This window comes from Leucoraja erinacea, chromosome 13 (assembly GCF_028641065.1).
Source record: "Leucoraja erinacea ecotype New England chromosome 13, Leri_hhj_1, whole genome shotgun sequence".
In the NCBI taxonomy this organism is placed as follows: Eukaryota; Metazoa; Chordata; class Chondrichthyes; order Rajiformes; family Rajidae; genus Leucoraja; species Leucoraja erinaceus.
In genome coordinates, this window is record NC_073389.1 from 17,882,082 (window position 1) to 17,897,287 (window position 15,206).

General features: G+C 37.6%; 1 protein-coding gene across 1 annotated transcript in view; it reads right to left on the reverse strand.

Moving 5' to 3' along the window:
* Window positions 1-98: 98 nt before the first annotated feature.
* The window catches only part of pdk3a (pyruvate dehydrogenase kinase, isozyme 3a), a 38,344-nt gene continuing 23,236 nt past the window's right edge, over window positions 99-15,206 (reverse strand). The window contains exons 3-11 of the mRNA XM_055644545.1: window positions 13,314-13,385; window positions 12,828-13,012; window positions 11,684-11,773; window positions 10,069-10,146; window positions 8,548-8,624; window positions 6,526-6,627; window positions 4,637-4,747; window positions 2,677-2,790; window positions 99-1,689 (exon numbers count right to left, since the gene is read on the reverse strand). Of these exons, the coding sequence (XP_055500520.1) occupies window positions 1,546-1,689; window positions 2,677-2,790; window positions 4,637-4,747; window positions 6,526-6,627; window positions 8,548-8,624; window positions 10,069-10,146; window positions 11,684-11,773; window positions 12,828-13,012; window positions 13,314-13,385 (973 nt within the window). The 3' untranslated portion in view covers window positions 99-1,545. The remainder of the gene's footprint in view (window positions 1,690-2,676; window positions 2,791-4,636; window positions 4,748-6,525; window positions 6,628-8,547; window positions 8,625-10,068; window positions 10,147-11,683; window positions 11,774-12,827; window positions 13,013-13,313; window positions 13,386-15,206) is intronic.

Consider the following 15,206-nt stretch of genomic DNA (forward strand, 5'->3'; position numbering starts at 1 on the left):
CATCATAACATTTTTTGCCCAGCTGTTTGAGGCGAATACTCAGCGCAGACCAAGCTTTAACTATTATAATAACATATTGAGACAAAAAAACAACTATATGACAATTCCATACATTTTTTAATAACTTACTTCTTTTAAAAAGTGCAAAGATAATTCATGTGGATTATAAAAGAACACAAACTTGGAAATAGAATTTTGCATGGCTATTTGATCATTTTTACAATCTAGAAGGTATCTGGACATCAAAGATTTGAATACAATGAAAAATAAATATTTCAACTAACTACAAAAGAGACCCAATTGCATATGTAGATGTTCTTTTCCCTGGTTCTTTTCATTGGTAAATAATACATATACACACGGCCACACAAACAGACCCACACACACGCGCACAGAAAAATAATCAAAACAATGCACTTGTGAGCACATTGTTGACAGTCTAATTTTTCATAATTCATGTTGAGCTAATAAACTACGGCAGAATGCTCATACTACAGGATTTCTTCAGAATAACCAAACTATATATTTTTTTAAAAGACTGTCTTGGTCTTTCAGAAAATACTTCCTGGAGTAATAGGCAATTAAGGCAGAAGCTTGAAACTGGCAGCTTTGAAATGACCAACTCTTGTACACCTATATGAATTTTGCTTTTGGAAGAGAAGAGAACCAAAGTTGACAAGCAGCCAATATCACAATTTCTCTATCCCTAAACTGAATGTTTACCTCAGTTACTTTTTTACTTGAGGAAAATTGTATCAGTAACAATTAATTGTACCTCCATGTGACTTCATTTAAACCCTCCATGATAATGGCACAAAAGAATTCTTAGAACTTTCAGCAAGAAGACCTCCACCACAACTATCCAGCCCAGGGTGACCAACATGTGTTCAAAGCTGAAAGATCCATCCAGTGCTCAACATCTTGGTAGTGAAAGATGGCCATAATAGTCATAATTGTTCAGAGACCCACCAATTTCTTTAAACAAGTATTACAGATTAAAATCTGTGGGATTTAACAGGTAAAATAAAGCAAAATGATCAGCTGACAATGAAACAGCTTAAGAGCCAATCATTAATTTAATTTGCTATAATTAATAAAATCAAATTACCTACATACTTTATCTTAGTCTATGTTATTTACTGAAATAATATTTACCATTTTAAAAAGATTCATTTGGAGAATTACTCCATATATCATTATGTAGCTTTTGAGATTCCTTTTCCATTTCCCAATACTCCAGAGTAAGTCTCTACAAAATACATTTACCACAGAATGATACCACAGAATGGCAACAAGAATACCCACATTACAAATTATTTTAAAAGACTAATACAGTCTTAAGTGCAAAACCGCATTTGAATTAGTCGTCCTTTCTACTGACTGTGTGCCGGTTGGCGCTCCAGAATGAGACGTCAGCAGTAACTAGAGGAACCATGTCCTGGTCATCTGCTGTTGATGGAACAAAGGTGAAACACGCAAAAACTTGGGTTTCTATAGTGGAACCAAAATCAGAATACTGGTCACCAGGTTGCAGGTGGAACAGGATTACCGGTTGGCCTTATACTTAGAGGCATCTCTAGGTTCACTGCTGGGATTACTCCAGTCATCTGCTTCTGGACTGGTTTGGTAATGTCGCCAGGCTGATTTGTTGAAAACAGGAAGTCGTTCAAAAGATTCACTTGACAGGGCCTAGAAAAAAACCCGACAATTTAAAAATTAATTACAAATCTTCAGCGTTAGAAAGAGCAAATTTATATATGGCAGATGTCAACTGTTGCTCGAGACTGAGGATGGGGGAGGGGGAATAATATTTTGCTTCATATTAACACAATAACCAACATCACTTAAAGAAAAAGTAGATTTCTCAATCAATTATCACACTGCTGTATGTACAGACTTATAGCCTGCAAAAAATGGCTTCTGTATTTCCCTAAATTACAACTGTGATTATCATTTAATCATTTTAGACTCGTAAAGAAGCACTCTGGGACTTTTTCATCATCTGAAATTTGCTATATAAATGCACAATTTCTTTCCCTTTTCATATGTTAGCTTGTGATTAGTTCATGGTTATTTTAAGCGGGCTTCTTTTTTACATTCAATAATATTTAAATATTATGTTAGAAATGTCACCTGATCATCCCACAAACAAAATGCACTATTCTGGGGTTTTTTTAAGTACAAGAAGATTGCATTGGAAATTCCTACAATCTACTATCAACGATATTGTTTTAGTCGGAATTTCTCTAAACGATAATTAAAATCAGAATCTGTACAATTCAACATTATGCAGCAAAATTGGCAAGATAGAGAACTTAACTTTTGATGCCAACATCTGTCGACAAATTCCCTATGATGAATAAATTTTGACACTTGATTGCAAATCATGTTGGTCATAGAAACAGGCAAATTGCAGTGCAGTTGTGTGAGACTTGAATGTGGTATTATACAATAATCAAGGAAGAAATTTATTTTCTCACATCAACTTTGCTCCTTTATGTTCTGAATGAAAAGTCTTATTCCATGGATTGCCAGCGTGCAAATTCAATCAATTTTATTTTTACAAAAAAATATGATTTAAAACTACAGGCAGAAATAAATAGCTCAATGTAGTATTCTGAACACAGCCTTTACTTTCCCAATCTTGAATTCTCCTCCATTGCTACTGAAAGATACCTTTAGATAGATGACTGCATCTGTGCCCATACCCTCCATGGAATACAGTTTGAGGTCCCCTTGAAAATATCGAGCATACAGGCGGGAGATTGGCAAGCCATATCCAAAACCAGCCTACAAAAGATCAACCAAACCATATTTTAGCATGAAGAGTACCATAATAATGTCAAACTTATATGAGACAACAATCAATAACAGGTAGGACAATTTGGAAGAAGAATGGTTTCTTCTGCAACCCTTTAAAAGGGGGTCCTTAAATTAACAATGGACATGTTGGTCAAGGGGGAGGATCAAAATTTTACAAATTAATGTTAGCCAAATGAAAGTAGATGTTGAATGTACTAAAAATGAATTAAATACTAAAATGCTGTCTTCTTTATCTGAAATGGCATTAATTAGTTTAGCTGATGTGTGTTTAATGATACAAAAAATTTAAATTCAAAGATATATTTGTCTGTGTGATCTGAAAAGTGACATTTAAATTGGCACTCTTTTCCAAGTTGTAATACGAGTCTTGGACTTTTACTGATCAGGAAAATTATAGAGTACTTTATTGATCAGCAATATTGTACATTTTTAAGTTGGCCTTTGTTATGCAAAAGGCATTAAAATTGGAAACACAGATTTTGTACATAAGATGGACCAGAATGTTTCAGGGAACCATTTTGAATAAATGCTGTTTTTATGAAATTGGATACTGAAATGAACTTCACATTTAACCAGAAAACGGCTGCAACGATCAATAACATACAGAATTACATTGTTTAACTGCCAAAGCAACAAAGATCAAATTTCATTTGGTTAAATCTTTGGTTAAATGAGATCAATTCAAACTGACTATCCAGTGACTGCTCTCCTGGTTTGGCAATTATTATTAATTCCTCTGGTATAAACTGTTGCACATGTTTAAGATGCCATAAACTGGTTTACACTCTGTAACTAGTCACGGGGAAAATAACTTTACATTATGAACAAGGAAACTGGACAGTGCCTCAATCAGAGATGATGAGTTCAATAAATGGTGGCAAAAATAATTTAAAATTGAAGAAAATTGACAATTTGGGTAAGGTTTCTCGAAAGAATAAAAAAACAAACAGATAAATCATGTCTGATTAAGTAAAATCTCTAATTTGAAATCTGTTTTAAACTGGTTCAAGGCAGATAAATTATAGGGTTATGTCCATAAAATACTCCATTGGAACAGGCAAATTGAGGAAGAAAGGAAGGTCGTTTTCCAGAATTTTGAGAGCTTGAAAAGTAGGGATAGTTTGATTTAAATTTGCATACTCGTTAATAGAAATAACAGGGTGCAATTAAATCCACCAATAATCATTTAATCGTCAAAGTTCAATATTTCAAATAATGTCAAATTTAATAAAACCCTGAACTGGCACTTAGATAATTACCACATAAAAACAATAAAAACAGAGCAACCTCTATAGTATTACAAACTTTAAAGAGTTGTATTGAGTCATTTAAACATTGTCAAATGGATTCAGTATACAATCTAAATATTCAGTATCAGATAAAGATGGAGATCTTTTGGAATTTAGTGTGAATGCATCAACTCCAATAACAATAGGAAAGGAATTTTTAACAAATTCCATGCCTCATAGCCACTCAACCCAAGGGCATTTAGGTGTAGGAAAGAACTGCAGATGCTGGTTTATATTTAAGATAGACACAAAATGCTGGAGTGCCTCGGCGAGGCAGGCAGTATGTCTGGAAAGAAGATTGAAGAAGGGTCGCCACTCAAAATGTCACCCATTCCTTATCACCAGAGATGCTGCCTGTCTCGGTGAGTTGCTCTAGCATTTTGTGTCTCTCCAAGAGCATTTAGAAATGGAAAGCAATGGAAACCTGGATACAGAATCAAAGAATAATTATAATAAAATTCATCTGAAAATACTTTATTTCAATGACAAAAATTGCCGCAGTCCCTTGCAAGCAGAACACCTACTAGTGGAGCTGCCCGTGATGGCTCCAAACTGGGACTGGGTGCTGTTGAATACATATAATTAAACAGACGCTCGATCTTCCGTAGTGGAACACCGCCCCCTTTGTCAGAAATCTGCAAAAATAGGAATACAATTAACATTCAATCCAATAGTACTTAGCTATCTCACCCAACATACTGCATGGCTATCATGAAAAAAATACTGAAGAATGAATAACATCCCATCTTTGTGCAATCTAGGTGTATTATACTTTAACTATGCATATTGCATCTATACATAACTAAAACTCTGATCTTGTTACCTTCCGGTTTGTGCTGTCTTTCTATTTACTCAAAAATGGTTCGCGATAACGCTACGATTTTTCACCAGTTCGCTCACCGTTCTCCTGTGCTGCGAGTGCACCAAGTTTCGTTCCGATCGGTTGAATGTTGTAAAGTTAGCGAAGCTTAAAAAATCTTAAAACCGCGCGTGCGCGCAGATCGACCTCTTCTCCTGCCGTTCAGCGCCGTGCGGATTAGTCGCTTCCCCTGTCACTCACTGGGACGGTCCGCCCCTTCCTGCGCCATTGCGTCTTTATTGGAGCTGAGGATGGCCAGCAGAGGTTTCCAACCAGACACAATTTTCGGAGGGACACAAAGCAGCCCTAGCCCCAAGCAGCACAGCGTCGGAGACCCAGCCCAGCTTGGGAGACCTTGCCCAGCCCAGTCCAGCTTGGGAGACCCAGTCTGGTCCAGCGTGGAAGACCCAGCCCAGCCCAACCCAGAGTTGGAAACCCAGCCCAGCCCAGAGTCGGAGATGTCGCCAAATGGAGCCGCTGATCCCGGCGGAGGAGAACGACCAGCGACCAGTGCCCGCTATGAGTCCCCATCGCACAGCCAATTCCAGCCACTACCCCTCTGGTCCCCTTCCCTGGCTCCTCCGAGATACCCCCCTCTCCCCATAGCTCTTCCCCGTCTTTTCTCCAAGCTGACTCCCCCTCCCACACACCCCTCTCTCCCCCACAAACCCCCCCACCCACCCCCCCCCCCCCCCCCCCCCTCCCCCCCCCTCCCCCCCCCCCCCCCCCCCCCCCCCCCCCCCCCCCCACCCCCCCCCCCCCCCCCCCCCCCCCCCCCCCCCCCCCCCCCCCCCCCCCCCCCCCCCCCCTCCCTCCCACCCCCCCCACCCCCCCCCCCCCCCCCCCCTGCCACGCAACCAACTTCCCCCCCCCCCACCCATGAAGAGGAGGGAGTGCTCAGGGATGAGGGCCTGTGCAGTTAGGGGCTATGGGTGAATGGTGGATTTTTGCGTTAGAACGGTTTGCGTTGGGGGAACGGGTGAGTGGTGGAATAATGCATTGGGGAATGGATTGCGTTGGAAGACCAGGCCTCCCGTGTGACTGGGACCCAACGGGTCCCACTCAGTCTAGTCTAAAAATTAAAAATCAAACTGCTGGAAATCTGAAATAAAGATAGAAAATGCTGGAAATACTGGTCAGGCAGCATTCTCTTACCCAGTTCTGACTTGACAGGGTTTTTGACTTGAAAGATAATTCTTATTCTGTTTCGACAGATGCAAACTTAAAACTAGTCTTGCAAGGATAAAGTTTGATTTTGAGATTAATTCAAAATATACATCAAGATTATATATATAAAAGCATTTGTCAATATTTGCTTCCGCATGACATCAACAGGGCTAGTTTGTGGTACATTTACTGTCAAGTGTCAGCAGGATCTCACTCAATGAATCGCCAGAACAAATGCAGACATCTGGTTATACTACAATCCCAGGTTTCTTATTCAAAAGCTATTAAAAATAAAGTAATCAAACAAGTTTCAAATTTGAAATTATTTTGTTATATAGTATTTAATAGTGATTAATAGTAATAAAATAATAAGATTGCCCTGCTTACCTTAATAGATAAATCCTCCTTTCCTAATGTAACCAACGCTTTAATAGGAGGGTAACCTTCCATTCTCTCTTCATGAAGTTCAACGGTTGCTCTCATAGAATTCTGTTAGAAACAAAAGTCCCATGCATCAAAATAATTAAAATTACGGATACCTTACTTGATCCAATCCTTAAGCAGGAAGTCATATTTACATGATGGTGAGTCAATGAGGATGTTATGTTTTATGAAATGTTTTCAATACATTTTACACAGAAATGTCTTTTGAAAACAGCTGTTACATTTAAGACACCTGTTTTAAGACACAAGATACATGATACATTTAAGGCACATGATGTTTTTTATTAGAAGGCACCAATCTAGAATATTGCTAAAATGCCAGAAGTAGTGGCTGTTTTCCCACAAACTCTAAATAAGAAGTATTTCATTAGCCTATCTCAGCATTCAAAAAGTAATTCACTGTGTACTTCATGGGCTTTTGAGAAAAGTTTTGAAACTTTGTTTTAGGATACAATTATTTTAGTCCAAATTAAAGTATGCGATGAATTGCAATCCTCGGGAATTAGGATCTACTTATGCGTGTGCTTATTGTTCATGGAAGTAACTAACAGAAGATTTTAATAGTTTGTATTGGACAACTTTAGGATAAAAAATGGAAAGGTAGATTAATTTACAAGGTTATTAATAGGTGTATGAATTAGTTTTTTAGCCCACGAAAACCACCTGAAATAATTTAACCAATTTGGCAGCAAATGGTAAATAGAAATGAAAACAGATTAAAAAAAGGCATCAACACAATAAACCTTGTCAAACTGGGCAGTCAACAAAGAGAAATATTAATCCAGTGAAATGTCATCTTATGCTCAAAGATGATCTTCATTTTGTGGAATAATTGGTATATTTACACCAATTCACGCGTGTGGCAAAGATAATGAACAGCAAATACATGAATAGTAGCATCTCAAAAATATCATTGGTGAGCCTTCAACTATTAACTACATTTAATTATAACTGAGAACCATATACCAAAGTTTCCCAATGATAAAATTCACTGCTGACCCAATAAGTAGCATAAATAAAAATATAAAGTTATCTAGACCTTGATAAATTACATGAATGGACAAAATTGCAGCAAACAGACATCAATGCAAGTAAAGCTAGATTATTTATTATGAGTCTCAAAGAGGAGATTCCATTACTTTTTGCAATGATGACTACTGAGGAAAGAGAGTCCAAAGGGATTTGGAGCAACCAGTAAGGAAAACACTGGCAATGGTTTATAAAAAAAAATCAAGCAGACAATGAAATGATACCCTTTTTTAAAAAGGGACATAGAATATTAGGATGAGGTTGTTTTGCATCAAAAGGTTGTGTTGATCTTAGAAGGTCTACATGATAGTTTAAAAAGAATATTAACAAAATGTAACGATTAACTAATGAGAGGTAGAAGATCATGGATAGAAGCTTAAGGGGTAAAAATAATATAATTTTAACCTCAGACCAATCCAGCCAATCAGGAGGTACTTCTTCAGAAAAAACCGGGATGGAAGACCAGAGCTCCCCTCATAAACAGCAGATGCTATTTAAATTATTAATTATTATTAAAAGTAGATATCTGCTAAGCAAGAGCATGCAGCAATATTGAGTCAAAGTAGGTGAATATAGATGCAGATCAGCCACAAATGAATAATGAATAGTAGAATAAGATTGAAGGGTCAATTTGTTCTCTTCTTATACCCATACATGATGCAAAAGATTAGGCGTATTTGGCAAAAGTAAGTTGATCACATGTAAAACTAAGCTCAAAATAAGCTAAAACTAAATTTTATGTTTCGCGTGCCTACTTATAAATTCTAAGTTCCAATATAGGATTTAAAATTCTTGTCATGTTAATGCTCAAAAACAATTATCCAGGAAGTTATAACTGTCTCAAAGTGGTAATCCCCCAGACTTCAACAGATGCAAGCATTAAACTATATTTTGCAACTTTCTTCAGCAATCATGAAACAGATACAGTCCACTTACTTTAAACAATTCAAACAACATGTGGAAGAGATGCGAGGGTATGTACACCACTTGGATAGGCTTTGTAGGTGCTTTAGCTGAAATATGCCCAAATTCATTAGTTATGTAGATTTATTTACACAATTATTAATACCTGTGCAATAAACATTAAGTATTATAATTCTTAGAGCAAATAGATCTTTTCAGTTCACAAATGTCATCTTCTGAATGAACAGCAACAGTTTTCTTTTGCTATCCAAAGAGCTAACTTAAGCAAATTAGATAGAACATTGCCAGTGCTAGAGATATTCAGCAGGTCAGGCAGCTAATGTAGAGGGAGAAACAGAATTAACAGACACTAATCATCTTTCATAAGTTAGTTTAGAAGTATTATTTGATTGATGTGGAAGGATGACTATTCAAGTCATTAAAAATATGTCTATAGAAGAGCTCTACAGCAATTTTAAATGCCTTTAAAAAACAAATCTAGAAATAACAAAAAAAACACCATGCAAGATAAAGATTACCTGGATATTCAGGCGGTCAATTAATTCCACATGGTCAATAAAGCTGCAATGAATTCTGAACATCTATTTGGTGTGTGATTGTCACATACCCTACAGATAAGCTGCAGTATTTGAATAATTGTTTTAGATTTCTCAATGATCTGCATGCTTTTTCCCTATTTTTTATTTTAATTATTTCTTAGCATCAGAGACAGCGCCTGGCAAAACCTATCTCGAGCTTCTGGGCAAGGGCTTTAACAGTATGTCACATAATGCCTCCTGGATGTAGATAATCCATTTGATAAGCTTTCCACTTCTGTACGAGGCAAGTGCAAGCAAGTGGAAAGGGTGGACAGTGTGTTGAATCCAGCTCATATGACCAACTAAGTATTCATGTTTGGCAGCAATTTCTGGTTGTTCCATTGTAGGCCGGAGGGTGAGGCTTTGGAGAGCATGCAGACGAGGTTTATCCGAATGCTGCCTGGATTAGAAGGTATTAGCTTCAAGATGAGGTGGACAAACATGGAATGCTAGAGGTTGAAGGAAGACCTGATGGAAGTATATAACAATATGAGATACATGGACAGTCGGAACCTTTTTACTCTAGGGTGGAATTGTCAAAAACTAGAGGATATAGCTTTAAAATAAAAGCGACAATGTTTAATGGAGATGTGGGGGCAAGATTGTGTAACACAGAGAGTGCTGGGTGCCTGGAATATGCTACCAGGAGCGATGGAGGTAAATATGAATGCGGTATTTAAGAGGCTTTTAGATAGGCACATGAATTAAGGGGAACGGATAGATATTTCATTTACAGGCAGATGAGTTTAGTTTATTTTGGCATCATCTTTAGCACAAATATTGTGGGTGGAAGGGACTGTTCCGGTGCTGTCTCTTTCTGTGTTCTATTTGATACATTGCCAAACTTGTTGTCTTTGTGTTATGTATTAAATGATCAATATCATAACGTCTGATTCTCACAACTGTCTTTTAATTAATTAATTCTAATGTAAAAATCCTGGAAGATTCCATTTACCATTAAATTCATTAATCTCCACATCTGGTGACCCTGTGTAATATTGTTCACACAGCATCTTTGCAGTCTCAAATGCATCTACAAAAAGAAAATTAAAATAATATATTAAACCACATATTTTACACGATATGAGTAAAATCCAAGTCGAAAATATCTGATCAATTTAGCAGAAAATATTCAGCTTTGTTATGCTATGGTACAAGTTTATATTTAACAGGGAACATGTTAAATATTCATTACAACACAAATATGAATGTATTCTATCTACCAGGTCTTTGACTATCTCTTGTTGATATGGATGGCTTTCGGTGATTCCTTATTAGCAAAGAAGGGATGGACACGATTGTTCAAAATCTAGCTCCACCTTCTATGTTGGCAACACACTAGTTTGAATATCTTTTGATTTCAAAGTATAGTTTTATCAAACCAAGCTATGCACATCAGCGGAAGGTCGATATTCCACACGTGGCTGATTCAGCCAGTGAGTTCTTGATCATACCCTCAAAGCTTTGGACAGTTCCACCCTCTTGTTCCACATAGAATCGTGCTAAGTGAAAATTCTTCCATGTCTGACCATCACCACAAATATAACAAAATTCAGATATTCAGATATCAGATTGGTCTTTGCTATATGCAGCTCGGCAGAATGAGAGGTGATCTTATTGAAGCCAATAATTTTGAGGGGTTTTAAGAGTACAAACTGTAAGGATGTTTCTCCTAATTAGGGAATCTAGAACTTAGAAACATAGAAAATAGGTGCAGGAGTAGGCCATTCGGCCCTTTGAGCCTGCACCGCCATTCAATATGATCATGGCTGATCATCCAACTCAGTATCCTGTACCTGCCTTCTCTCCATACCCCCTGATCACTTTAGCCACAAGGGCCACATCTAACTCCCTCTTAAATATAGCCAATGAACTGGCCTCAACTACCTTCTGTGGCAGAGAATTCCAGAGATTCACCACTCATTGTGTGAAAAATGTTTTCCTCATCTCGGTCCTAAAAGATTTCCCCCTTATCCTTAAACTGTGACCCCTTGTTCTGGACTTCCCCAACATCGGGAACAATCTTCCTGCATCTAGCCTGTCCAACCCCTTAAGAATTTTGTAAATTTCAATAAGATCCCCCATCAATCTTCTAAATTCTAGCGAGTACAAACCAAGTCTATCCAGTCTTTCTTCATATGAAAGTCCTGACATCCCAGGAATCAGTCTGGTGAACCTTCTCTGTACTCCCTCTATGGCAAGAATGTCTTTCCTCAGATTAGGAGACCAACTTGTGACTATTATTTTAGAATAAGGGGGTGCTCCATTCAAAACCAAGATGAGAGCTTGATTCTCAGAAAGTTTTGGTGTTTGTAAGCTGAGAGTTATTAAACATATTCCAGACGAAGATAGATTGATTTTTGGGCAATAGAGAAATTAGGGATATTGAGCTCAAAAGTGGAGCAAGTCAAAATCATATCAGCCTAGATGTTATGCAGTAGCGGATAAGGCTTGATAGGCTTTAAAGCCTACTGCTGTTTTACTCCAATTCTCATTAAATGCTTCTTGATTTGACACATTTTTGTTATCAAGTATGACAGACACATTTTCCTCATTGTAAGATTTCTTACCTTTAACAACATCTGCAACATTGCAGTTTGGATCAATACTTCCAATGTGCTTAGGGTGTGCTGGGTTTGTGTTACCTCCAAAGAGGAGAGCTGCCAAAAATGAAGAGAAGGAAACATCCATGACATCTCAAGACGTCTTTAATTATTTTGTAGGTAAGGTTGATTGGAATAAGTCACATCGCATATAAATTAGGCTGAATGTTTTACAATATATTTTGTTAAAACAAATCATTAAAATGTTTAGTACTGTGTAAAACTGAGATTAAAAATGAATGCAATTTATTCTGGTAATTAACATTGTTGTGAAACAACACCAATATTATTTAATATTTTCTTAGACTTGCATTAGGCTTCAACTATATCTAATTAAATTACATTGGAACAAATTCCCAAGAAACATTCATTTTCTGGAGAGTAAATTCCTTGCTGCCATTGGAAATCTAATTCTGTTCTGTTTTATGGCCCTGTCCCACTGTACGAGTTCATTCAAGTGCTCTCCCGAGTTGAAAAAAAAAATCAAACTCATGGTAAGCACGTAGAATGAACGCAGCGGGTACCTCGGAGCTGGGGGACGTATCTTAGCGGCTCATAACGCTAACAACAGGTACTCAGGAAACGCGGTAAGCTCGGGAAGACTCGTGAAGATTTTGAAAAATGTCCATGAGAGCCCCGAGTACCGACGAGCGGCCATTACCGTAAATCTCCGAGTTAGAATCATAAAAGGCAAACTTGGGAGAACTCTTTGAATGAACTCATACAGTGGGACAGGGCTTTAAGGCCAGTCTGAGAATTTGTCCTGCTCAGCTAGAAGTCTAAAATGTGCTGGAATTCAAAAACAAGGAAATTACTTGTTTTTAATCAAATAAATATTTTATTCATCCTTAGAGGGCTTCATAATGTCTGGTGATGATTTTGTTCTGGATCACCATGACCAGTTTGTGGGTACTAATAAAGGCCTGAACTCAAAGGCATGACAAAGCAATTTGTGCTATTAAGCAAATAAGCTACAACTAAATGTCAGATTTATCTCAATGATTATTTTTACATAATATTATCCCCAACCGCCCCAAGATCTAGCTGTCCCTTTGTATTTTCATAGTTTATGCATCAATTCATATTTTCACATTTAGCACACAGTACTTACTATGCTGATTGATAAGCATCCTAAATGAGATTCGGTTGGTGTAGAAACGGTCCAGAAAGTATTGAATATTACTACTTATAAACGGGTCAAAACCATACTTCTCCTTATATTCGATAACCCCCTGAGCCATGGTTGGTACAACATCATTATGTCGATTTCGGATATGAACCAGTGATTCCAGAAAACTAGTGTAGAAAATACATTTGTCATACAAGAGTTAAAATGTGAATAAATCAAAGAGTGAAGATCATTTATAAAAAGCACAGGATCATTTATAAAAAGCACACCAATATATGCAACTGCAAGTTAAAAATACTTCAAGAATTTACCAAGAATGTATTAAAACAATTAGACACAATACTTGCTAGTTATTTTCAGCCATTATCTTTGAGTCACACCAGTCACCAAATGCAAATTAAATTGTTTTAATGGCCACTTCTTAAAGTGTCTACAAAGAGTATTCAGAAAACAATTGGTGATTCTTACTCATTTAAAACTCGAGCATCTTCAGGGCCTTTGCTTTGAAACTCTAGCAGTTCTAAAAAACTCTGCATGTACCTGCAAATGTGGCAAAAAAATAAAAATTAATGTTTAATGAAGTAATGAAGTATATGATATGCTTTACTTAAAACAAAAAGTAACTGGGTGAATTAGGGTGATTGGGTGAATTAATTAACATTTGCTGCAGATTTAACTAATCTCAAAAGTGAAAATCAAACACCATTTACAGTGTATTCAGAAAGTATTCAGACCCCTTCACTTTTTCCACATTTTGTTACGTTACAACATTTTAAAATTGATAAAATTCTTTTTTTTAATCATCAATCTACACACAATACCCCAGAATGAAGAAGCGAAAACAGGTGTTTATAAATGTTTGCAACTTAATTAAAAAGAAATAACTGAAATATCACATTTACATAAGTATTCAGACCCTTTGCTATGACACTCAAAATTGAGTAACATTGTCCGTAGACCTCAGCGACAGGACAATCTTTGTCGAGACACAGATCTGGGGAAGGGTATAAAACAATGTCTGCAGCATTTCAGGTCCCAAAGAGCAGTGACCCCGTCATTCTTAAATGGAGGAACCAGGACTCTTCATAGAGCTGGCCGTCCAGCCAAACTGAGCAATCAGGGGAGAAAGGCCTTGGTCAGGGAGGTGACCAAGAACCCGATGGTCACTCTGACAGAGCTCCAGAATTCCTCTTTGGAGATAGGAGAACCTTCCAGAAGGACAACTATATCTGCAGCACTCCACTAATCAGGCCTTTATGGTAGAGTGGCCAGACAGAAGCCACTCCTCAGTTAAAGGCCCGCTTGGAGTTTGCCAAAAGGCATGAGAAACAAGATTCTCTGGTCTGATTAAACCAAGATTGAACTCTTTGGCCTGAATGCCAAGCGTCACGTCTGGAGGAAACCAGGCTCACCACCTGGCCAATACCATACCTACGGTGAAGCATGGTGGTGGCAGCATCATGCTGTGGGATGTTTTTCAGCGGCAGGAACTGGGAGACTTGTCAGGATCGAGGGAAAGATGAACGGAGCAAAGTACAGAGAGATCCTTGATGAAAACCTGCTCCAGAGCGTTCTAGACCTCAGACTGGGGCGGAAGTTCACCTTCCAACTGGACAACGACCCTAAGCACAACGCAGGAGTGGCTTCATGACATCTCTGTGAATGTCCTTGAGTGGCCCAACCAGAGCCCGGACTTGAACCCGATCGAACAACTCTGTAGGGACCGGAAAATAGCTGTGCATTGACGCTCCCCGTCCAACCTGACAAAGCTTGAGAGGATCTGCAGAGAATAATGGGAAAAAGTCACCCAAATACATGTGTGCCAACTTGTAGCGTCATACCCAAGAAGACTGGAGGCTGTAATCATTGCCAAAGGTGCATCAACAAAGTACTGAGTAAAGGGTCTGAATACTTATGTAAATGTGATATTTCAGTTTTTTTTTTTTAATTACTTTGCAAAAATTAATTCGTGACCTGTTTTCACTTTTTTATTATGGGGTATTGTCTGTAGATTGATAATAAAAAAAATTAATTTAATCCATTTTAGAATAAGGCTGTAATGTAACAAAATGTGGAATAAGTGAAGGGGTCTGAATACTTTCTGAATGCACTGTAAATATCTTCAACATTTTCTGTCTGTAAACTAAGAAGTAAAGTAAAGCACAGGGTTATTAAAACATTTCTCAGCAGGGGCAAGTGAAAAAAAGACTAAATATATCCCGTATAGGAATACAAGAAGGTATACTAAATAGGTTTAGGTTTATTATTGTTATGTGTACCAAGATCCAGTGAAAAGCTTTGTTTTGAATGCTATCCAATCAGATAAATACATACAAACAATCATGTCAAAGTACAATAGAT